Here is a 24,478-nt window from a genome sequence, read left to right on the forward strand (position 1 = left end):
CTGCCAAAGCCCTGCCCCGCCTCCCTCCCCCCCCCATCTCAACTGGATCCAGTGACTCAGCAAACTCTGGTAGGTTGCCAACCCGTGATCTAGAAAGCTGAGACAAAGGCACTGTTAAGAGTTGCCACATAGGGAGAAAACACAGAGCTTTAAACAAAAAAACAAACCCAAGAGTCTGAAGCCAGACCCTGAGAATGAAAGCCACCCCAGCATTTCCCCAGAGACAAGGTTCCCCCTTCTGCTAACACTCTTAAATAGATTAGCAGAAGGACTTAAACACAGTTCTAAGTAATAAGCAAACACTGAGCTCCCAGCACCAGAAGAAAGCACATTTCTCCAGCAATATCAAGCCTATCTCCTTGAAGACCCTTCACCCAGAAAGCCATCAACACTGAACCTCCTCTCTGCACACAGCTCTGTCATGGCACATCTGCTCTTTACTTACAAGAGTCCCACTTTCCCAGCCTGAGTCTCTTCCACATACCCACAACCCCAGCTACTACTGAAGGCCATGGGAGTTCTGTTGCCAAGCTTAATAGGAGCAGCACTAGCCAAAGAAGCCCACTGCACCCCCACAAGCTTGGGTGTGCTGAGCCAAGTCCTGTGTGAATCGGCATCTTCCAGTAGCCAAGCACAGCACATGAACTTCCTCCACACTGCTTTGAACACGAGGGTTCCCCATGCCCCAGGGACCCCGTTAAAACCAAGTGAAGAACTCCCTACATGCAAAGCACAGACTCTCTCACCTGCACAAACCGGGTACATACCTTCTAGGATAGCAGGTCTGAAGTTGGTCTCCAGAATATCTTGCCTGCTGTACTTGTGAATCTGTGGGGAAAGGTTGAGGGGCAGGAAGTCAAGCATTACTCTTGACATGAAAACATGAAACCTCAAACAACAAAGCTCTCAAAGTCCCTGCTCTGGAACGGCCTTACCAGTCTCAAGGCTTCTTCCCAGAGAGCGCCATCCAGGAGCTGGAGAACTGCCTCTTCATAGTCCTGAGGGAGACAGCAAGGAAGCACTTTCTGTTGCTCTGTGTCAGGCATGCAAGCTCCTGGCCTGACTTGTCAGAACACCCCACCCCCTTCCTACCAGGCACATTTAAAGCACCATAGCATTGAACCCAAAGCTGCATTTCCCTTTCCCCATTGCCTCCTGTGTGCCCCATAACAGCACCACCAGAGGCTGCACTGTCACACAGACCCCAAGAGAGGTAAGACTGGTTCCTTACTAGCAGAGAGCATAAACAGAATCTTCTGAGGGGCTTGCACAAATGCAATCCAGCATTAAGAGCATAAGCAATACCATACTGGGTCAGACAAATGGTCCATTTAACACAGTATCCTGCCACTGACAGTGGCAGGAGATGGTGCTTTAGATGGAGAGCACTGAATCTGACAGATCTAAAGCAATCTATCCCCTAATTCATTACCTCCTTGGCATCCACCATTGTTGGTTTAGAGATGCCAGAGGAAACTTCTCCAACCATTCTGTTCAACAGCTATTAACAGATCTAGCATCCATGAATCTGTCTAGTCCCTTTTTGAACCTGGCTATGCTTTCTGCTTCTACCACCTCCTATAGCAATTAATTTCACAAGTGAATTAATTCCACGATGAAGTCAGTACTGTAAAATCCAGCCCTGTTACTGGCAAGTCCCCTGCAGGGATGTTCAGACCAGTAAAGAACCTGTTGTGCCTTGCTCTGCCCTCTTGCTTCTGCTCAGTTTTCTCTGAGTGAAGAACCCTCCTGTCCAGCATTTAGCATTCAAGCAGAAGCAGAATTTAAGGCACTGCTGTCCAAGTCACCCTGAAGGTATATAAGAACCTTATGTGAAGGGTTTGGAAAAGGGGGAATTTTTTCATTGACTGAAGCTTTACCTATGACTTCACCTATTTGTACTGGATTTTCTATGTTGAATTAAACAGAAAAGAACCACACTTCTGGGTGAGATCCAGTCTGTAAGAGGATACAATTCATTCTATTCCTGGAGGGGGGGCGGGCACAGCAATTGTTCCATAGTATTTGGGGGTGGGCAATTATTTTGGGTGGAGGGCCACTTAACAAGTTTTGGAAAGCTGTCAGGGGCCACATAGGTAGCCCCGTCCCTTGATAGCTGCCCCGCACCCTAGTTGTCACATTGGGGCTGGAAGTCCTGTCCCCCTAACCCCTGACCTTTGCCACCAGAAGTCCCTCCCCTCCCTCCAAATATTCCTTTTGGGAGGGGGGTTGCCACCTTAGAACCAGAAAAAAACCCAAATCATACACCAGAAATCAAACACCTACTATAATATATTTAAATTTTATTACAAAAACTATTTGTCATGACTTGTGATTGTGTACTGTATATAGAAGGGATTGCATAATAACTAAAAAGTAAAGGGTCACTCTTTTATATTGTGTCCGTGTCTCTGTATGTATGGTGGGGTGTGGTAGGGTTGTGAAAGGGTGTGGCTGTGTAAGGGGGCATAGGGTATGTTATGGTGTATATGTCCAGCCCAACATACACTGTGTCTAGTATTGCCAGAGGGCTGCTTAACCTTGGCTCTTCTCTCATGACCCTCGAGTTAGCCCAGTAGTGACAGGAGTCCTGGGTGAAAGGACCAGCTCTAGGGGCATTACCTGTGTGTACTGCTCAAGAAGAACTGCTGCTTCAGCATGTCTCCTCTGCTCAATGAGTTTGCCTATAAGAAAGGGAAAAAAATGACTGATTCAGGAGAGTCTAGGCCAGAACAAGAGCAAGGTGCAGGAAAACCCTGTTCTGCAAGCTCATACACTTACTCTACCTGGCAACTTTATCTAATCAGGCCTGTGTTTAAGGCAAAGGACCCCCACCCAGGGTCTATATAGCCCAGTGTCAGCCAAATACCTGTAATACCACCAACCGGAACCCCTTTGGGGCTGGCTGAAGGAACCCAGTTTGCATCCACCTTTCGCAAGCTCAGAGTGCAGGAATGTCACATGAACATCTCCAATAAAAGCTAGGAAGGGATGAGACATTCCAGCTGCCTGGAGGCTGAGTTATCCCCATGCCTCTATGGGCTGGAAACAACCACTCCCTGAAGCACTGGCAATCAATATCTGCACACATTGGCCTTACTTCTGTGATGCAGACCTCCTGCCCTGCAGGACAGGCAGCAAAATTTGTGCTAGGCCTGGTGTTTGGGCCCATACATTCCTAGTGTGGTTGGGAGCAGCAGGAGGAACAATGCGATGCAAGGAACTCTAGCGCTATGCCAACCAGGAATTCAGAGAAGCTCAAATGCAGAATAGACAATGCAGAACAACCTGCTCAGAAGCAACTGCCCGCACCTCTGCTGCCACTGCCTCCCACTTGGGAAAACACCAGTATAAGGACTCTTGTAGTCGGAGTGAATTCACTGGATCAAGTAAAAGACTTCCATTTGAAGTGCACAGTGGGGACAGAACTGGGTTGAAACTGCAGTAAGTAACAAACCTTGAAACCAGAATCAAGGAACACACATTTATAAAAACCATCCCATTTTATATTAAAGGAAAACCTCATTAATTTGAAACACAGGAGAACAAAAAATACTGACTTCAAAATAAACAGGTTCAAAATAAATGTACCCATAGTATTTGCATGTAGGTATAAGCAGTCTTAGTTTACTGGCATACAGATCTTACAAACGTGTAAGAACAAAGTGAGAACTGCAAGCTTTTTTTTTTTTAATTTTTTTTTTTTAAGGAAAAATTTTCCTGTCTCAAGTCAAATCAGCCAAATCAACTCCAAATCCGTGTCATTCAAGAACCATATGTGGCCCTACCACCAGCAAGCATGCTCCACCACTGCCTGGGGTTTCAAATGCTTCCAAATCCTTTGGCGGGCATCCTACGTGCAGGCCCAAGCCTGGAGGCTTGGGGTTCGGATGCCCTTTTTTAACTTTCCCTCAGCCATATGGCCGCAGGAGCACACTAGGGAGGAGTCTCCCATTTCCATTAAGTTGGCATATAGCCAAGATCTTCCCACTGGAAGTGAAAGTGGGAAACTATACCTTACCTAGGTCGAGGTGTTACCCCCTGCCAAGAAAGCGACTCTCCCCTGCAACTAGGAAAGCCACCTCAGTGGTCATGATATTTCCCCCCTGCCAGGAAAGTGCAAGTTATGTGAGATACTAATCTAAAGCCAAAAGCTTCATGATTTACAATATAGTTCACAGGGCTGGGCCCTGGCAGGCTTGACAGCATTTCAAGCCACAGTGACTCCATAGCCCACTGAGGGGGTGTGTCTGTCTGTCAGTCAGTTTGTGTCTGTCGGTCTGTCTGTCTGTGTCTGTTCCAGATACCTCCCATAAAGGATCCATTTGTCAATTAGCAACCCCACTTGTAACAGGAACCAGATGTTCTTCTCATGACTCCTAGGACTCCAAAAATTTACGCAGAAAAGACACAGGAGTGCCTGGTCTGGCTGTGCCTCGTGGAGGGCAGGGCCACACTGGGCGCATGCAATGGGCTCAGATAGGGGACAACAGAACCTCTCATCTACATAGGCATTCAGTGATGTTTGCTAGATACAGATGGCTAGTGAAGAAATAAGTATCGTTGGAAACAGGAAAGAAAGGCACTGCTCATCTGTGGCAGTGAAGAGGAAGTCAAAATGTATTCAACATAGTGATTCACTATGACTTTGAAAAAGATTCAGCACTGAGGAGGACTGAGCGCAATAGACACTATAGTAAAGACAGACATTACACATAAACTGGTTTAAGTGACCAGAAACTGGTTTAAACCTGTAACAGAACAGATGTTCAGTGCACATAAACCAGTTTGAAAATGGCTGAAACTGGTTTGAGATAAACCTGGCTGAATGAGTATCAGACTTAACTGATTTGGGTCAAACTGGTTTATGCAATGCCTGTCCCAGACTCATTGCTGGTTTAAGCTAAACTAGACACTCCCAGCATCCCAGCACACACTCTGGGCTGGGCAGGGCAGGGCTCTCTGCTCCACTGCAGAGCTGGCTCCTCCCCTCTGCTCCCTGGCTGCAGCTTTGGCAGAGACTTGCTCGCTAACCTAATCACCAGAAGCAAACTCCCTATGACCCAAACCACACCGAATGAATCCAGACCATGCCAGGACAAGAAATGCAAAACCTGCCACAGGGTCTGCTGGCTTCTCTGTGCCCCCCTCTCTCCCCTGCTCACCACTTGCTGCTGAAGCAGAGATCCCTTTCTTTTCTCTCCACAGCATGGACTGTAGCCAGCATGTGGTATGCTAGCTAATGCTGTGTAAAGCAGATAGGACAGTGTCCACTTAGGGCTGTTTGGAGCTACTCAGTAGCTCAGCTGGTAATGTCCCTGCATTTGTTCCTTTGGAAAATCTGTTTAAGAGCTCCAACTAATGAGCGAGGCATTGGTTTCTGATGGGGTGCTAAATGCTGATAACAAAGCTGATAAATGCTCTGTTATCAAGGAGGAGAGAAGACCCCTCCATAATCACAACATACGGCTGAGACCTGGCCACATCCCCCTTAGCTCCACCCTGTGCAAGGGAAGGGAGGGCTGCTGTAGCACCCCCTGGGTTCTAGCCTGAGCCACTGCAACCATGTGATTGAATTTTCTCAGTCAAGAGAGAATGTCTGTCTAGTTGCAAACTGATTAAGTCTAGCCAGGTTAGACTAACCTGCCAAGATTGAATCAATTCAGGCTCAGGGTTTTTGAAAGTCTGTCCCTAGCCTATGTCTTATTTGGAAAAGGTGTACTAATTTACCTTCATGGCAGGTTCCCACTGACATATTTGCCCAGTATGGGCCTTGTGCCCATGCAGGCTGCATTCAGTCAACTTTGTAGTTGGTTCCCATGACTGAGGATGTGCTACTACTAACAGTGATTTAATGATTAACAAAGTATTTAACCAGGTTTTCCTGGCCTGGGGCCAGAAAATGGCTTTGAATTTCAAAGTAGCTGTATTTTGACTTATCCATATTGTAAAGCATGCAAAAGCCCACACCTTTGGCTAGGAAGTGTCCATAGCTTTGAAGTATTCAATACTTTGAACTATCCTATATTGAACTAATGAGGTTTTCCTGTACAGGTTTAAACTGGCCTATGTATGATGTATCAGTTATGGACAAAACCAGGTAAAGAAGCAATGTCCTGAATTTCAACCTAAGCCAGGTCCATAAATCAGTTTCCTTGGCAACATGTTCCAGACACCCTGCTGGCTACACAGTGCCTTGGGGACAGAAGTAAGCTAGAAGCAAGCTAAACACTCTGCTCCAGGCCGCAGAGGACATCACATAGGGGAGTCTGAGGGAGTCCCAATCCAAACTCTGGTTACTGCAGAGAATTCCCCGGCTAGGCTGCACTGCATCTATAGATGCCATGGGCCAAAAGGGTTCTGTGCAACATCTCAGGAATATTTGGCTTAGCACTGAACCCTGATCTTCTCAGAGTTTGTCCCTCTGAAAATCCTACCCTTCTGCCACTCAACAAGTTTGATGCTCCTAGCAGAAAGGCAGAACATTCCTTGATGAACCAAAAAACCCCAATGGGCAACCCCTTGCTCACCTGCCATGCTCTTCACCAGGCTGGCAAACTTATTTGGTGCATAGTCGAGCTGAGAGACCATGCAGAGAGCCTGCTGCCAGCTGCCACTGCTAAGGAAAGCATCAAGGGCTCTCTCACATGCACCGCAGCGGGCAAAGATGAGCCCAGCCTGCTCGTAGAGATGCTTCTGGTTCAGGTGCTCCCCATAGGCAATGCTGATGTCCTGGGGGAGGGAAACAAGCAGAGGACTGCATGGAGGTGACTGAAGACAAGGACCCATTAGGCTAACAGCAGGCTCAGGGTTCAAAGATGGCCCTGGCCAGTGTCTCAGGGCATGAGAAACAGCATGCCTGGGGGACAGCCTGGGGGACAGGCTCTATCACTCCAGAGGCCAGGCAGGCTGATCAGGTAAGCTATCATATGAAGGCAGCTCTGAGAGGGAAATGTGAAGGACTGATGCAAAGGAGCAGTTATGCTGCTCAATATGCCTGGAACTGATCTGTGGTACCCAGCACCTTGGGAAGGACAATGGTAGTGGTGGGGGGTGCATATTTCTCAGGGAAAATAGGGCAGGACAGGCACAGCCACACCTTGCAGGGCTGGACCCAGAGCAGCGCTGCTTATGGCTCTGCACACAGTGAGGGATAGGTATGGGAGCATTGCTGACACACAGCAAAAGTCTAAAATGTCAAAGAAGCCATCATCAATCTCTCCAACCCTGCTTCCAGAGAAGCAAGAAGAGTGGTAGTTCATTTCCAAGCAAAAGAAATCATAGAAGCTTGTGCCTCTGAGCAACACACAGGAGCTTAGTTTCATGAAGATTTAGCTCTTTGTGGTCAAGGGGGTTCTGCATCCTCCTCTCCCATTTCTCAGCCCCGCCCCAAAGGACCATCTCACAAAAGCCACTCACATGCCACACACCTTATACTCCTGGGTGTTGGTGGGGTACAGATGCAGGGCTTCATTATATAAATTCTGATCCTTGACCAGATTCAGAAATTCAGAAAAATGCTTGGAACCTGAGGAAAACAATGGATTTAAATAGCTTGGCCACGGAAATGACTCCCATCTCATTTAGGGTCGCTCTGGTATTAAGGTGGTGGCCGAGTCAGTATACTGTAGCACAACAGCATGGCCTATTCATCCATGAATGAAAGCCAGACTCTTTAGGGCCTACAGCAGTTCTACCATCAACATCGTAGTGACAGAAGTTATAATTTATAGGTGCTTCCTAGCTAAGGAGACTGAGGAAGTTAGTAATGAGGAGATGGTCCGTCTGTTAAGTAGAAGTTAGTTAGAGAGAGAAAGGACTACAGCAGCTTTCTTACTGCTCTTTAATTAAGCTGCTTAGTTCTTTTCATCCATGTATGTCTGTATGTATTGAAACCAGTGATCACTATAAACCTCAGTAAGACAGGATCTCACACCTTCATTTTCAGCCATGGTTAGAACAAACAGCCACACAGTACACAGGGACCAGCTACAGCAGTTTTATTTCTAGCTGTGAAATGCCATTTCTACATGCCCCAGTACAAATGGTCAGTAGAAGATCTGTGCCATTTTCCTTACCAACAATTCTGAGTCAGGGTTTGTGCTTCAGCCAAAAAGCCCTCCATTACTTGCCTTCCCACACTGTACAGCAGCAGGAACAAGGGAAGGCAAAGAACAATCCCATACTGGCTTCTTGTGCCACTCAAGTTTGCTTTCTAAGATATTTCATGGATCAAGGTCAGATACAATGGATATCTTCCCCAAAAACAACTTACATGTGGGGCACTTACCACATTTGCTGAGGTGGTAGAGCGCTTTCTTGTACCTTTTCAAGTGCTTGTCTATTGTGTATCGCTGATAATTGGTTTCCATTTTCCGAAGGGCATTTAAGAACGGCAAGTACTCTTTAGGGTCCTGCAAACACAACCACAATCCTTCGGTTTCAAAACACTTAGTCAAATAATATGTGCATCTCCCGCACAACAGAGCAACTTCATCTCCCCCAGTATGCAGCCCACGGTCTAACTGATGATTGCTATTAGCAGTTTGGAGAATGAATTAGCAGGCAAATTCATTAAATCATTTGAGTCATTAAAAAAATCCAACCCTTTTGTGTATTCTGTGTTCTCAGTCCTCACCAATTAACTACTGGTTCTGAGATCTGAATGTCTGTTCCTGTGCACACTCTGGCAGCATCTGAAGGACAGGAAATATTTTAAGTCTGTGGCTGTGTTAATTTTTTGACGTTTGGATTTCATTTGGAATGAGTGTTTGAAGAGTTACCAGTAGTGAAAGTTCTCTTACCCTCCTTCCCACTCCACCTACCCCACACCCATGAGTTGGAGTTGGGGATCACTGCCATGTGCCCAGCTGGATCTGAGCCCTGATCTGGCTGGCCACTTCTGCAGACAGCGCCTCAAAACAGAACCTAACAGACAATGCACATAAATGGCACAGTCCAAGCAGCTACTCTAACCATCCAATTACACAAGCATGGAGCTGTGAGCACAAGGCAGTTTTAGCAGCAGGGATATTCTCTATTCCCTTCATGATCACATACCTCACCACAATCCCACCTTAGCCCTGCTCTTCAAGGATACAAGTTCTCCATTACCCCTTCCCCACCACAAGCCAGACAAGTTCCACAGAGCTGTGCTAAAGACACAGTGCAAGAGCGGAGAGGCTTGTCTGGTGGTAATGGTGGTGCGAGGAAAGGCATGCTGGAACATAGTTTCTATTGGGAAACATAGCATGGACTGACCAATGTTTGAAATGTTGCAAATCTGTCACACGTGTTCTCTCTGGGAAGGCCACAGAACAGGAAACATGGACTGTAAAGGGTTACTGGTAAAAAGGAAAATGCAATAAAACAAACAGTGTTGCAAAGACCTTCTGAGACTTCTCTGCCACCATGATGACCAGATCAAAGTCGTAGGTCCCCAAGGAATGATCATACAATTCATTGACATCCACCAGGAAGAGTAGGTATTTCAGCGCTGCTTCTGCACTGACGGTTTCAGTGTCCAGCGAAGCAGTCTCTGTAATCACATAAAATCAAAATCATGCATACTCAGTGCCCTACAGTGATCAAAGCCTTTCCCTGCTATCTGGGTGCTGGAAGAGAAGATGCCATAAACTCAGAAATGGCAATGCCCCATGGTCCAACTGCTTCAATGGGCTCATTCATCCATGCTGGGTGTGGAAGAAGGGAAGCTGGTTGCTACTTGCTGAAGACCCATGTGGTAGCCTGGCTGTCCTACACAACCATGCCAAAAGGAGGTGGTGGCAGTTCTCGGAACAATGCAACAAACCATATGCATGTGTCACTGCAGAATGGCTGCAGCATCTGCCGCTTCACAGGACCAGTACCAGGAGTGGTGAAAAATTATATCCAAATAACTGAGACTGGCCAGAAGTAGCAGAAGACTACAAACCTGTACAATCAGCCTTGGCAGCAGGATCACCACCACACCAAGCCTCACCCAACTACATAACCTGTTTCTCCACAGGGACAATTTACTGCTGTTTCCTTGGAGAAAAAAGTTTATTCCTTTCTGGTTTTTGACTCTTAACAGTTTGGCAAAACCTCAGAGTCTAGTTGACGGTCATGAATACTGATAGTAATTCAACCACATCATATCAACAGGCTTCTTCAGGCATGTCAGCATTATCAGTTCCTCACCTCGCAGCTCATGCACTTTCTGGAGGGCGACTTCCAGTTCTGGGGTACTTTTTTTCACATAGGATGTCAGTATTGATAGACAATATCTGAGGGAAAAGGAAGCAATACAAGAAACAAGTCAGAAGGAAAGAAAAATGCAATGTATTGCTTTTTCTTCTTTGTATTAGAATCTTTTTTATATTACTGAGGATGTCTGTTATAGTTTTGCTTTAATGAAAGGACTGAGAATTTTGTTTCATAATTTTAAAAGGGAGGGATAGATACCAGCCAGGAAAATTATGACTGGTGAATGTCCTAACTTGTCTTACATGTACAAGTACTATCTGGTGATATAATCTGCATTGTGACACCAGCTCTTTCTCCTTATTAGCCTTTGTACTAGACAGAAAACAGAATTAAGTGAAATCAGCTGGAGCTGGTCAATGAAGTTAGCCCAAACTTCTAATGAAGAACAAAGTCGTCGTCTTTTTAACTCAAGTGGGACTTTTCACCAAGAAATTATCTATCATATAGATACACACACACACGCACACATATATTTTTTATCTTTCCATGAAAGATGGTACACTTAAAAAGATGTTTACTGAAAAATTGTCTTGACAAATGCCTGCTATATTCAGAACAAAACATGAGTATTCTGAAGTGAACTAATTTAAAAGAATGTTTAAAGAAGTGTTTTAGAGTCTGAAAGTGACTTTGATGGTTCTGCCCTGATCTGTATTAAGCACTTCATTTACTTGTGGGGGTTAATCTTTTCCATGGCAGCTCTCATTGCATCACAAACAAGATCGACTTTTTTCTGGGTAGGACACAGTACTGGCTGGACAATGCTGCCAACTGGAGATGGGTACATAGTCTTTGTGAAGTCTTCATCTCTAAAAAAGAAATATATGTAATGAAATACCAGCTAGGTGGCTACCTACAGCCTGGCACAAAAATACTTTTGACAAAATCAATGTAGTCATGTAACACATTTCTTGATACAATTTGTTCTGAGTAGACACTTATCTACCCATATCCATGATCCTCTGACAATGCCAGATGACATCAAGAGAGTTATGTGACTCACTCCTCACCCTCCCAAAGAAAAATAAAACTTATTGCTACAAGCTGCCCTCAAGGACTAGACAACCCCATGTGAGGAGTGTCTCAGTCAGAATGGCAAGCAAGGTTCTTTGAGTAGATGTGATATCTTTTATTAGACAAACTGAGTAGTTGGAAAAAAGTTCTTGGCAAGTTTTCAGGCACAGTCACCCTTCTTCATGCATAGGGAGATTCTGCTGTTCTGAGACTCCAAAAAATGAGAGAAGCTAAAAGTGTGGCAGGATGTCAGTGAGAATGTAAATAAGTAGAAATTAGAAAGACAAAAAGTAAAGCAGAGGGGAAGGGAAAGAAAGCAGGGGAAAAAAGGCCAAAGGGAGACATTACAGTGATAGAATACAAGGTAGAAAAGAGGCTGTCAGTGAAAAAGGAAATAGTTGGAGATCAGGAAAACAGGAATGCGAGAAGCTCAAAGTGTGATAGGCTGTAGTGAAAATATAAATAGGTAAACAAGGAAAAACAAAAGGTAAAGCAGGGGAGGGAGGGGGAAGAAAGTGGGGAGGGAGGGGAAAAATGGCCAAAGGGAAACACTACAGTGGTAATACTCTGGAGGAGCGTCCTTATTGACTGAAGGCCCCTTTCGAGATTTGTGAGGTGGTGGTCATGGGTATTCTCCTCGCTGCAAATTCGGTGGTATCGGAGTGCTTGGCTGTATATTACAGCTTTCTTGGTGTGTTTAGGGCAAGGGCGGGCAATTATTTTGGGCAGAGGGCCGCTTACTGAGTTTTGGCAAGCCATCAAGGGCCACATAACAGGCAGCTGGGGCAGATAAATATTATCTAAATTTTTTAAGGACCCCATGGGTCAGACAGAATGGCCTGGCAGGCTGCACCCAGCCCACGGGCCGCAATTTGCCCACCCCTGGTTTAGGGCGATTGCTAGTTCTGTGTAGACATGCATGTTGGTCCATGAGTTTCTTACATAGTCAACAAGGACACTCCTCCAGAGAGATAGATCACACTTTTGAAAGAGCAACCCAGATACATGAAGATTTGCTGTAGTACAAAAAGAAAATCCCCACAAATCGTACACTATTAGCTATGACATATTACCCTTCCCTGGAACCTACGCGGAAAATCCTCAAACTGCAACCCATACTAGAAGACCCTTCTCTTCAAGAGATCTTTCCAGAACCACCCATATTAGCCTTTAAACAAGCACCGAACCTCACTAACTTAATCATCAGAAGCAAACTCCCTATGATCCAAACCACACCGAATGAATCCAGACCATGCCAGGACAAGAAATGCAAAACCTGCCAACACATCTCCACCACCCCCACAATAACCACACCCAACAGAACCACACCACATCACCACTCTTGGATCTTACACCTGCACCTCCAGAAATGTTATATACCTCGTCCAGTGCACCAAATGGCCTGATGGAAAATATGTAGGAGAAACCAAACAACAACTGCACTCTCCAAACTCTGTTCTAATCCTCAAAGGGAACTTACAAAATACCTTCCGTAGACAAGCCTATGAACTTCACTTCATAAATCTACCAGATACAAAAAATCATGGACTCAATATAGATATTGGATTTATGACACATTATAACCTGTCTGACATCTGATTCACCAGGTACCTGCCTGATCTGACCTCTTACATTCTTCTTTTCCCCCTTTTCTCCCCTCCACTATTTTTCTGTCCTTTGTGTCCCTGATTTCCTACTATTTTCTTCTTCATTGAGAGCCTCTTTCTTACCACTGTAGTGTTTCCCTTTCACCTTGTTTTCCCCGTGATTTCTTCCCTTCCCTCCCACTCCTGCTTTACCTTTTTTCTTTTTACCTATTCATATTTTCACTACATTCTCTCACACTTTGAGCTTCTCTCATTTCTGTTTTCCTGATCTCCAGCTATTTCTTTTTTCACTGACACCCTCTTTTCTACCTTGTATTCTATCACTGTAATGTCTCCCTTTAGCCTTTTTCCCCCTGCTTTCTATCCCCTCCTCTCTCTGCTTTACCTTTTGTCTTTCTAATTTCTACTTATTTACATTCTCACTGACATCCTGCCACACTTTTAGCTTCTCTCATTTCTTGGAGCCTCAGAACAGCAGAATCTGCCTGTGTGTGAAGAAGGGTGACTGCGCCCGAAAGTTTCCCAAGAACTTTTTTCCAACTCATTTGGTCTAATAAAAGATATCACATCTACTCAAAGAACCTTGCTTGCCTATGTCCTTAGACCAACATGGCTACAACCAAAAACCCTCAGTCAGAATGGCTCACTCACTTCAGGGATGCAAATGATTGCTCAGAACATTGCTGCAACAGTCTGCATTGAAACTAGGCAATGGGATCCAAAACAAATGGTGTCTCTAAAGTTATAGCAAGTGCTTGTCACCTTTGAAAACCAAGGCTTTTGCTTAGGTGCCTAAACAGAGATCATAAAGGTTGAAATGTTGAAAATTAGGAGCCCAAAGAAAGACTGCTCAGCTCATTTTTAGGTGCTTAAATAAGAAACTTGGTAACTCTCATTGACTTAAAAGGTAGTTGGTACTCAGCTCTTTTGAAAAGTCAGGACTGTTCTCCAAGAGCCTAAACAAAAATCATGGCCCCAGGCCCAAGGGAGGCACTAACTTGTTCCTCTTAGCTCAGACAGAATCATCCACCTCAGGAATCTCCTAAGCCAAAAAGGTGGCCAGAACTGGAATGGCAACGTGTACTTTGAAACATCATGCAAACTAGAAAGCAAACGGTATGAACTGCTACAAACCAATGCAATGGAAAACCCTGCCCAGACAACCACCAATGGGAGTCAGGATCAACTGCAATTCAACTGGATCCCTCTAACTGTTCAGGAGCTTGCTCCTGTTGCTATTTCAGCTAATGGAAGGCAGATGCAGCTATTCTACTTCATCTGTGCTTACCACACATGCTTTCATTTGAAGAATGATGCTTACTTTAGCTCAGTGAAAAATAAGTTGATGTAATTCACAGAATCTATTTGCTTGATGAAGGTTTCTACATTTTCCAGGAAAACCTGAAATGAACAAAAAAAACCCTTACACTTTTGTTGCTGCTACTCATTAAACACATCCCCACTCCCCTCCCCTCTGGGAACAGTGACTTTAAAGACTTCATTTAAATTAGCAAGAGTAGGACAAGTGAAATTCAAGGTCAGATTTCCTCTCAGGATGCTTCTTGCAGATGCCACAGTGCGTACCCACTGGCGCTCCCTGCTTACTACCACTGTTCCCCTTTGCAGCAGGAAGGTTGCCTTCACAGGACCCAATTGCATAATTAGGACAAGCAGCAGGCATGCAGCAGAAGTTCTGCAGACCTGAAATCTCTCCAGTTGCTAGAGAAACCTTCATTCCCCCAACAGCCTGAATAGTTACTAAACAACACTTTCCCAGTCGCAACACCTAGATGGCAGACAGATGAGGAAGGAGACACAACATTTGTACATACTTGCCTTGGGATTGTGATCATAAAGGAGATTGAGATTGATTCTCAGCTTCCTCATACACTCAAATGCTTCTCTGAACATAAGTCTGTTGGAATGGGACAAATGCCAGCATGTTTACACAGAGAAGAGCAACACCACACAGGGCGCAAGTCAGATGCGCAAGGAACATATAACATGCTACTTTTTGGTCATACACCCATGGAGGGGAACAAGCCAGGCCATATATAAAACTGGCAAGATCTTCACTGCCATCCCAGGATGTTGCATGGACTCTTTCCCTCTGTGAAGAAGACTGACCAGGCCTGCCCTAAGCCCCCATGCTCAGATGTTAAAGTGGGTGGGCTTTACATGAAAGGTAATTCTGGCCAGCCTCAAAGAGCTGCCTGTGGATCTTAAAGCAAAAAGTGCTGGATCTCAGCAGATTTTAAAGCACTTCATTGTAAAAAGAAAAATACCAGTGCTATCTATCCAGAGACACCCCAAGCTAATCTCTAGTATTTTAGGAGTAATCCTCATTATAAGGGTCAGGGGAAACAGTGGTGCTTCACCTGCCTGTTACACCACACACCACACCACACCACACATCAAGGTGACCTGTTTATAATATTCCTAAGCCCAGCCACTGTACTTTGAAAGCAGAGATCCTTGGAAAGAGGAACCAAACATATGGCACCTGGTGGCCATGACCAAATGTTAAAGGAGGATGTTTTGCTGGTGATGACCTCCAGAGCCTGTGCAATTATCAGGCATGCACAACTCCAGGAAGCTTGTTTTCTGCTCGCTAAGTCATGGCCATGACAGAGAATTCTCCTTAGCTACTCTATTTCCAGCCCACCTTACCCCTCCCCACACTTCTGAGTCACATCTGTACCACCATACCCATGAAAACAGGTCATTGTCACCCACCTGTCCAGCCACTTCCGGATCTGAGCTAGAACCAGGACTCGGTGGTGAATGGTCTCCAAGTTCCCTCTAGGCATCTAAAACAAAGGAGACCAATGTGATATTTATTCCCAAGCCCCCTAAGAGCTTTTTGCCTTGAAACCATAGAGGGCTATCCCAGGAGTATCTTGAACCGCTGAAGTAAATGGGGGAATGGGGGAAGGAAGTAGATGGACAGGATGTGACCTGTTATAGCAGGACCTGCCCTTGACTTCAAACACAAAATGTTACTGTTCTTTCACTTCAGTAAGATATGCCCTGTGTCCCAGGAGCTACAGAGGGCAGCAAACTCAAATACCACAATATTGGGCTAGTGAGGGAGAGCAGAAACGAACACTGGCTTAATAGGGGAGACTGAAATGCAGGAAACACAGAAATATCGTTCATGCCAGGAAGAGATTCCAGGGTCTCTTCTGACAATGGTAGGTGCACTGCTGGCACAAGACATCACTGTGCTATAGTAGTGGCAGTGTCTGCCCAGGACACCCCTCCTCCTGATGGGAAGGAGGAGGTGGGCTGTATCCACTCCAATAAGTAGGCAGCTCAATACCCTGCACTCAGGAAGTGGATCTGCAAGAAGATAACAGGGATTGAAGCCCAGCCCAGGAAGAAGGCCAGAGCTAGGCTCTGCTCTCACCGTTATAGATGAGAGCAACCTCATTTGACCCCATTCACATGCAATGGGAATTCTAAAAGCCCTCATTTCTTTCTAGGTTCTCCCCTGTGCCAGAGAGGTAGTGCAAGCTAAGGATGCTCAGCACCAGGCCCTATGACACAGTTTGTGAATGGTGCCACTGCAGCCTGCAAAGCAAAGGCAGACCTGTGGGATGGTAGGTGATGTCACCATCCCACCATAACTTCTACAAGTGGCCCACACTGAGGTTAGCCTGCTTCTCCCACCACCTGTGCACCCTACCCCAGAGAGCAGGCAGCAGCAATGTGGGGCAAGGACTGACCTGCAGCACAAGTTTAGTGTCCTGTGGTACGACAGTGACAACCCTGGAGCCCCGTTCCACTTTGCGTAGGCTCTCACTGTTGGGAATGGAGATGCCACTCTCACTGGCCTGCAGACCTGAGAAGGATGTGGTTATCAGTAAGGAATCAACACACCTGCAAGTTCAGCACTCCCTGCCCAGACCTACAGTGGTTCCCACATCCTGATAGTTAGCAATATGCTGATAAGTTCCAAGGGTGCCAGCCAGACTCAGGGTTTCACTGTGTCTCAGATTGTTAGGGGCTGGAAGCGACTTTGCAGATCGGGTCCAGCCCCCCACCCCCACTCTAGGCAGGAAGACAACTGGGGTTAGGTGACCCTAGCAAGATGACTGTCCAGTCTCCTCTTGAAAACCTCCAGGGTAGCTGACTGCAACACCTCTGGAGGGAGTTTATTCCACAGTCTGGACACCCTGACTGTGAAGGAGTTTTTCCTCGTATTAAGCCTGAAGCGGCCTTCCAGGAGTTTGTATCCATTGGTCCTGGTCTTCCCCGGGGGTGCCCTAGTGAGGAGTTGTTCATCAAGCTTCTGATGCACTCCTCTGATATTGCTGTAAGCCACTATCAAGTCCCCTCTCATCCTTCTCTTCTTTAGGCTAAAGAGGCCCAGGTCCCTCAGGCTTTCCTCATATGGCTTGCCTTGAATGTCCCTGATCATACAGGTGTCTTTCTGGTCTTTTCTGGATCCTCTCAAGTTTTTCCACATCCTTATTGAAGTGCGGCACCCAGAATTGGATGCAGTATTCCAACTGTGGTCTCACCAGTGTGGAGAACAGTGGGAGTATCACTTCCTTAATTTTACACAAGATGCATCAGTTGATGCATGCCAGCATGTTATTTTTCCTGCTGACCACTGCCTCGCACTGATGGCTCATACTCATGCAATGGTCAATCATTACCCGTAGGTCCCTTTCAGCCATGGTGCAAGTCAAGCTGTCACCACTGAGCCTGTATGTATGTTGAGGGTTGTTTGCCCCCAGATGGAGCACCTTACACTTGGAAGTGTTAAACTTCATCTGGTCCTGGTCTGCCCACTAGCATGGCAGAGGAGAGGACGAAGTCTGAGTCTCTGCCTAAGGACATCACAGACTATGTCCACATGGGAACAAAAAGTACTGACATCATCCCAACCTCCCATGTCCAGGTGCCAAACACTGTCACAGTGCTGTTCATCCAGGGCACCTCCCACCTCCCATCCCCATGAGGGGAGTTGGCTTAGTCCTTGGGCAGCAGGCAGAAAAAGGGACTGAATGCAGCTCCTGCTAGCTGAATTCTTAAACTCCTGGGATGAGACACCCAGTTCACAGGGCCAGCCTTACTCCCAAGGTGCCCCTCCTCATTCTCTCCATAAGCTGAGGTGCTGTGCTTTGGCATAGTTCTGCCTCTCTCTCTCACCATATCACAGATCTGCATAGGCCTATGAAGACTGAGCTACTTTCTCCTGCACCACAAAGCAAAGGTAGAGGAAGGGGTGGCAGGGGAAGAAAGAAGGATGACCAGCCCCAGTAGTTGTGGCTTGTGTGGAAACGAAGAGAGCTCTTTGGCACCAGCAGCCAGGCTGGATGATTAATGATTGGCACCATCATGAAGGGCTCACAACAGGTAGGTTTGGCAGTGAAAAGTGGGAATTTGTCAGGGCTCTATCCTAAAAAATCAGAGGGCCTCGGGAAGGCTGGTTGTGTTGCAGCTTTATCTGAATGTTTACCTTTCAGTAATGCATCCTTCAGGGAGAGGCACTGGCAGGTGTGGGAGTGGGTGGTCACCAGCAGAAACTCATCATATGTCACAAATGAAGTGATGTTGCAAGCCACCTGCGGAAAGAAAGTGAGGAGGAAAAAAGAAGAAATCTTTCTGTGTCAGGAGCAATAGATCAAATGAGTCACAAAACTGGATCAGAAAAAGCGTTGGTACCTCAATATCATTAATGAAAAAGCGGCATCGGTCACTCAGACCCAGGATTGCATCCTACAACAAAAAGGACAAGCAATTATAACATTACAGTACCGTAAGCACCACCACCATAAGCCCACTATCTTTAGACCAGTAACAAGCTGGACTGAGATATCTCATGCTTGTTCTCAGCACTCAAGTCACCAGCTGAAGAAAGCCTGGCAGGAATTTGTTTGATCACACGAGATTTCAACAGACAGCGTTTGCTAGTTAAACACATCTTCAAACACTTGTGGTGGGAAATGCAACAGCTTTTTACCACAAGCTTTAAACCTCTGATGAGGAACAGAGCACTTTCCACTGCAAGCTGAGAACCAATAGCTGAAAAATGGAAGCCATTAGATTAGGGGTGTCAATGATCTGGTCTACAGAGCCCTGCAGTGCTGACCATGGGTTTTAGAGGAGACCCACATGCAGTGTACACTGGATTGGCCCAACAGTGCTGAGGCAGGCAGAACGTAAGGTTGGCCTGGAACACACACTGAATCTAGCATGCAGGGCCAGCCTATGGGCCTGATCCAGGCCATGGACTGGCCCCTTGCCACTCATACAGCTTGCAGGGTCTGATGAGTTTGACACCCCAGCATTAGACCAAGGCCTACTGAGCATAGTGCTGAACTTGTTGGCACTGCATCCAGCCCACAATGTAGAAACATGAGAACATGCATGTGGAAAGGAATCTCCAGGGTGGAGGCAGGGGGTTATTTGGGTGCCCCCCTGCCCCTGAATGAACAATATCTGTTTAAAAAGCAAAAGCTAGAAAAACAAACCAAATGGTAGCTGTTTAATGCAACTGCCAACACTGCCACTAAGACATCAGTTACAGGAAACATAATCAGTGATATGCCCCAACTGATTGAACTGTTCAGACAGCTCTAGATAAATGACTGCTCAGTACTGTACATAGGAATGAATGGGAGTAATGTGGGGAGCTTAGTGGGTCTAAGGCTCCTGACTTGCCTCAGAACAGTGATGCACCACTATCAGCTGGGGCTGTGTGCATGTTCATTATAAGTCATCAGGCAAGTTGAAGGCAGCTCAAGTTTGCTGGCTCCATCCTGATCTGCTTGAAGAGAGTAATAGGAAGGAGTGCTCTCGGACATGAACCAGGGAACCTGCCCCCCTTCCAGTCCCCCCACCATATGAGCTGGCGAAGGATTCAGTAAAAGACACCCAGAACTATACGATCAGACAGTGCAACCCACTTCCCATTCACTCACTTCTCTGTCAATCGTGACCAGGGCAGTTTGCACGCAAGGGGTAGGAAAGCGGACAGCAGAGCCACTACTGTTCCTCCAGGGCTTGAGTGCTGGACGGAGAGCTTCTAGAAGCAACACAGAGAATTAACCCACCTCCCCCACAGCTGAGAGACCCAAAGACTGCACAGACCTACAAGACATAGGAAGACTTCACCTTACTGCACATCAGAAAAGCTCCAACTGGGCTCATTTACAGCGTGCAACAAGGCAGGAGGCAACTCAGAGCACGATAGTGCAGTGGGGGCTCAGAGGGGTTACATATGTCCCTTGTGGGCTACAGGCCAAGTATCAGTGAGACACTAGCAACCAACCAGTGCTTCCAAAGCCATAGAAAATGGCCTCTTTGGCTTGGAAGCACATAACCTCTTCCATTATTGCCTTTAATAATCAAGTACATTCAGATGTAAGCTACATACATTCCAATAAGTCATGACAGGGAGGTGACAGCAATGACTTTCTAAACTCAGTTACATTGGCAGGGACATAACATACCCCAGAGGTACTTCAATATCTGCCCATCAGCCAGCTGCAGGGCTACTGTCTTGGTCTTTGGGTTGTAGCACAGGCTGATCACTTCCCCATCCACAGGCACAGCCAGGCTGGAACAAGGTACACATGAGAGGAAATATCATTGCACTGCAGCACAACCCCCTTACACATACCTTTTCACTTTACAGCATGGGACTGAGAAGCAACCAAATGTGGCTTCTGGCTATCCCAGTCTGGGGTAAGTAGGCATACAATCAGGTCAGTGAGGGCATACAGCAGTGGTCTCCAACCTTTTTAAGTAGATCACCTTTGGCATTTAAAAGCAACCCAAGATCTACCATGAGCTGCCGCCACCCCCACCCCCTGCCAAGTCTGCGGGGAGGTAAGGGGAGTGAGGGGGAGGGCAGATCAAGGCAGAGGGAGACAATTATTTGGGGGCACGCCTCCCCAGCAGGTAAGTCCCACTCGGCTAGGGCCCTACTCAACTTACCCCTGCTCCTGCCTCTGCTGCACTGTCCCTCACTGTGGGGGCCTCAATTTAGCCCCTGCCCCTTCCCTCCCCCATGGACTAACCTACTGGGCTGGGGCATGCGCATGCATGCATGGGGGCACTCAGCTCCCCACCCCAGCCTTGGATCTACTCCAAGATCTACTGATGGATCAAGATCCAGATTGGTGACCACTAGTTTACAGTCTCTAGAAAAACTTTCAGCAAAGTCACACCCATTAACACTGGGAGGGTGAGTTCACATAACATGATTACATTGATGAAGTTACATCAGTGTCCAGATGACAGCAGCTCTTTTGAAGTAGCTGTCTGCAGTAGGTGTTATTAGACCTGCTTGCCAATCAGTAGAAAGGGAACTCTTAATGATCTTTTGCTGTAAGTAGATGGTTACCCTAGGATGAAAAAGACTAGAACTGCAGACACATGATCTATGGCAGTGGTCTCCAACCTTTTTAAGTAGGAGATCACTTCTGGAATTTAAAAGCAACCCAGGTAAGTCTGCGGGGCGGGAAGGGGGGGCGGGGCAATTGAGGCAGGGAAAGAAAAAATTATTTGGGTGCATGTCCCCCCCCAGCAGGTAGGTCTGTGGGGGAAAGGGTGGGGGGAACGGGAAGGGCCAGGGGCTCAAAGCAGATGGCTCCCCCCACTCCCTCCCTCACCACTGGGACCTCAATCTGCCTGCCCCCCACAGGGCTGGGCATGGGACAGAGGGCATGGGGGGCATGCAGCCCAGAAAGGCATGGGGGAGGAGCTGGGGGGTGCACCCAGATCTGCACAATGGGCAGGGCAGGGCGGGCTGCAGCTGCGAGCTGGAGCAGGGCTCTTCTCTGCGGGAGTGCTCGGCCACCCTGCGCTCAGGCCGGGTGGAGGGGGTGGCGGGAGCGGGGCTACAAGGGGGCTACAGCCACCTGAAAATTCACCAAAGCCCTCCCGACCCCTTCTCAGCACTGCTGCTGCCCACTTGAAGTGCAGCATGGCCCAACCCACAACAGGAACAGCCCAGCACAGCCTTCCCCTCCTCTTGTCCCTGTCCCTTCCCCATACACAGATACCGGGCACACAGCCCCAGTGCCCTCAGGAATCCCCAATGCCCTTGGGAAACAGCCCCAATGCCTTGCAGTGTGCATGCAGATACCGGGCACACTGCACCCGGTCCAAGTGCAGTGCTTCCCAGCACCCCTGCCAGGAAGAGCCTAACCCCAGCCCACAGCTGTAACCTGCCTCATGTGCAGATCCAGGGGCATACCCCCCCTCCCTCCACAACCCCCAGATGAGCCCCTTGCAGCTCATTTCCGCCCCTGCTCCGGCTGTGCAGGGCCCGCCCCTGCTCCAGCCCCGCTCCCTCCCCCACTGCTGCTGCCCGCACTGACCTGCATTTGTGGGGGCACGTGTCCCCTCATCCATGTGTGGTAGAGGCAGCTGCTGTTGCGTGCTGGGCTTTGTGCCCTGAGCCCTGCTGCAGCTGGCCTAGGAGCAGCTGAATGCCATGTGCATTCCACTGCTAGGCTGAGCCATGCTTGCACATGGCCAGCTACAGCCGGGCTTGAGGCACAGTGGGCAGATAGCTGCCTCCGCCCCATGCAGAGATGGGGGGGCACATGCCCCCAGGGCCTCCACCAGGGTACGCCCAGCAGCGGGAGCACCCTCCCCCTCTCTCCCTGTGCCCCTGAAAACCACCACCCCCCTGCGCTGCAATCCTCCCAACACTTGGCCAGGCTGTGGCTCCTCTCACCTTCCCCTGCTCCTGGCTGGGCTGCACCATCCATATGTCACTGCAGGGGCCTCAATCTGGCCCCCGCCCCTTCCCTCCCACACAGACTGACCTGCTGGGCTGGTGGAGGAGGAGTGCATGCATGCATGCACCCATCCCTCCCAGCTCAGGATTGACCAAAAGAGGCTCCCTGATCAACCAGCCAATCAGGACTGGTTGGTTGGGGACCACTGATCTATGGTATAACTTACACTTTATTATAGTTACTTCCGACTTACCCCCAGGGGTAACTTTTCCCAAGTAGAGCAACTTGCCTGATGTACAGGCCCTACCCCAGTATGTCTGCTCTGCTCAGACCAGTGTAATTTGCTTAAGTGTAACTGCATTTACCCAGGCACCACAGATCCAGTAGGATTTTGGCCTCTCTGCACTTCAGGACTACAGCAGGTCAGATGCTGCCTGCTTTCAGTGAGTCTCTGTGTGGGGGCAGATTTCAATAGTACAACAGTTTGAGCCAATGCCCTTTGACTCCAGGTGTTTTATTCAGTGTGGGAAGAGATTGCAGACTTTGTATTACAGATGGATCAGAGTCCCTGCTCCAGCTAAACAAGAGCTACACGGTCATGTCACTGCCCAAAATGCTGTTCAATTTTGCCTGTAAGCTGTCATACCAAATCCAGGAAGTCTGGCTTTTTCTTTCTCCTGGCTCAAAAGACAAGCCCAGTGGGAGACCCCATAGCCTACTGGTAAGGGTGCAGAACCTATTAGGAATAGCCTGGAGTTGTGAAAGGCAGGGTACAGCCCTGTAGATGTCCCAAAGAGCAGGGTGAAATTGGTGCGGATGAAGATGCTGACAATAGCCCTGAAGACCCAAGCCTACTATTCAAGGTCCCTGCACTACATAGGCATTTCCAGCACCCTACTACTGAAGCACACCAACTTTTAAGGTGGTGCAACACTTCCCTCTATCAGTGAAGGATCCCCTTGATCAGTGGGCCCAGGCTTCATTGGTAGCAGCCTTCCAGCCCCTGACCTTCTTGGGATAGGAACACATATGCCATGGATAGGGACTGACTTGTGGAAATTGCAAAATCTGTGAAATCAACAACCAAAAAAACCCCCCAAACCCTTAATAAAAATATAATGCTGGCTCCACAGTGGAAGCCAGTAGTCCTCACTGGAGGAAGGCGCCAGCTGTCAGGGCAGCACAAAGGGAAACACATAAAATGGCAGCTGCCCCCTTGTCCCTCCTCCACCTCACTGCGGCCTCTCCACCAATCAGCACCAAGGAGCAGGGCTGCCGTGAAATGACCATGGAAATCAGAACTTTACACTGACTTCAACCTGAAAAAAATGGTAAGTTCCTATGTGATTTAGGTAGACCCCTAGCCATGAATAAATCCCAGATCCCAGGAGCTTCAGGGGAAAGGGGTATCAAAGCCAGGAAGGGGTATCAGATCTATATCAGACACCACGTCTAGCTCTAGAATCACTTGACAGTTGCATCAACCCTGTATCCCAAGGAATTGTCTTGCAGTACCCAAGATCCAGGATCCCTTCTTCCTCCACCGTGGCCCCTGCTGAGGATGGTGCCACATTCAGATGGTGCAGGATGGACTGAGAGACCAGCTTCCCCTGGCTAACAGCCAAGAATGTGTCATCTTGCAGCCAGGTGAGAAGACGGAGCTTCAGTGGGTTCATTTCTCCATCCTCACAGCAGCCCAGGTCCACCCTGTTTGCATATGGAGAGAAAGAGATTGGCATCCTCCAAGCAAGTGACACCCTGCCTTTCCCATGCAGGAAGAAGTGGCAGCCCTATGGCCAGCCTCAGCAAGAGACCTGTCTAGTGAGGCAACGACATGCCCCACTCTGAAGTAGCATGAATTTCTCGCACAGATGACACTGCCTGTAGTGAAAGCCAAGGGCC

General features: G+C 47.7%; 1 protein-coding gene across 3 annotated transcripts in view; it reads right to left on the minus strand.

The window, feature by feature from the left end:
- Nucleotides 1-24,478, minus strand: part of ELP1 (elongator acetyltransferase complex subunit 1) — a 54,532-nt gene that overhangs the window by 8,583 nt on the left and 21,471 nt on the right. For 2 of the 3 annotated variants that reach the window (XM_006259250.4, XM_019490736.2), the window contains exons 14-31: nt 24,092-24,283; nt 20,336-20,442; nt 19,805-19,908; nt 18,546-18,599; nt 18,340-18,445; nt 16,598-16,713; nt 15,606-15,679; nt 14,706-14,784; nt 14,191-14,270; nt 10,920-11,057; nt 10,183-10,268; nt 9,390-9,538; nt 8,291-8,414; nt 7,431-7,528; nt 6,531-6,732; nt 2,623-2,684; nt 936-998; nt 768-828 (exon numbers count right to left, since the gene is read on the minus strand). In XM_006259250.4, coding sequence (XP_006259312.1) covers nt 768-828; nt 936-998; nt 2,623-2,684; nt 6,531-6,732; nt 7,431-7,528; nt 8,291-8,414; nt 9,390-9,538; nt 10,183-10,268; nt 10,920-11,057; nt 14,191-14,270; nt 14,706-14,784; nt 15,606-15,679; nt 16,598-16,713; nt 18,340-18,445; nt 18,546-18,599; nt 19,805-19,908; nt 20,336-20,442; nt 24,092-24,283 — 1,895 coding nt within the window. The remainder of the gene's footprint in view (nt 1-767; nt 829-935; nt 999-2,622; nt 2,685-6,530; nt 6,733-7,430; nt 7,529-8,290; nt 8,415-9,389; nt 9,539-10,182; nt 10,269-10,919; nt 11,058-14,190; nt 14,271-14,705; nt 14,785-15,605; nt 15,680-16,597; nt 16,714-18,339; nt 18,446-18,545; nt 18,600-19,804; nt 19,909-20,335; nt 20,443-24,091; nt 24,284-24,478) is intronic. The other variant, XM_014596190.3, reaches the window with a different exon arrangement.

The sequence above is a fragment of the Alligator mississippiensis genome, chromosome 3 (genome assembly GCF_030867095.1).
Source record: "Alligator mississippiensis isolate rAllMis1 chromosome 3, rAllMis1, whole genome shotgun sequence".
Taxonomy (NCBI): Eukaryota; Metazoa; Chordata; order Crocodylia; family Alligatoridae; genus Alligator; species Alligator mississippiensis.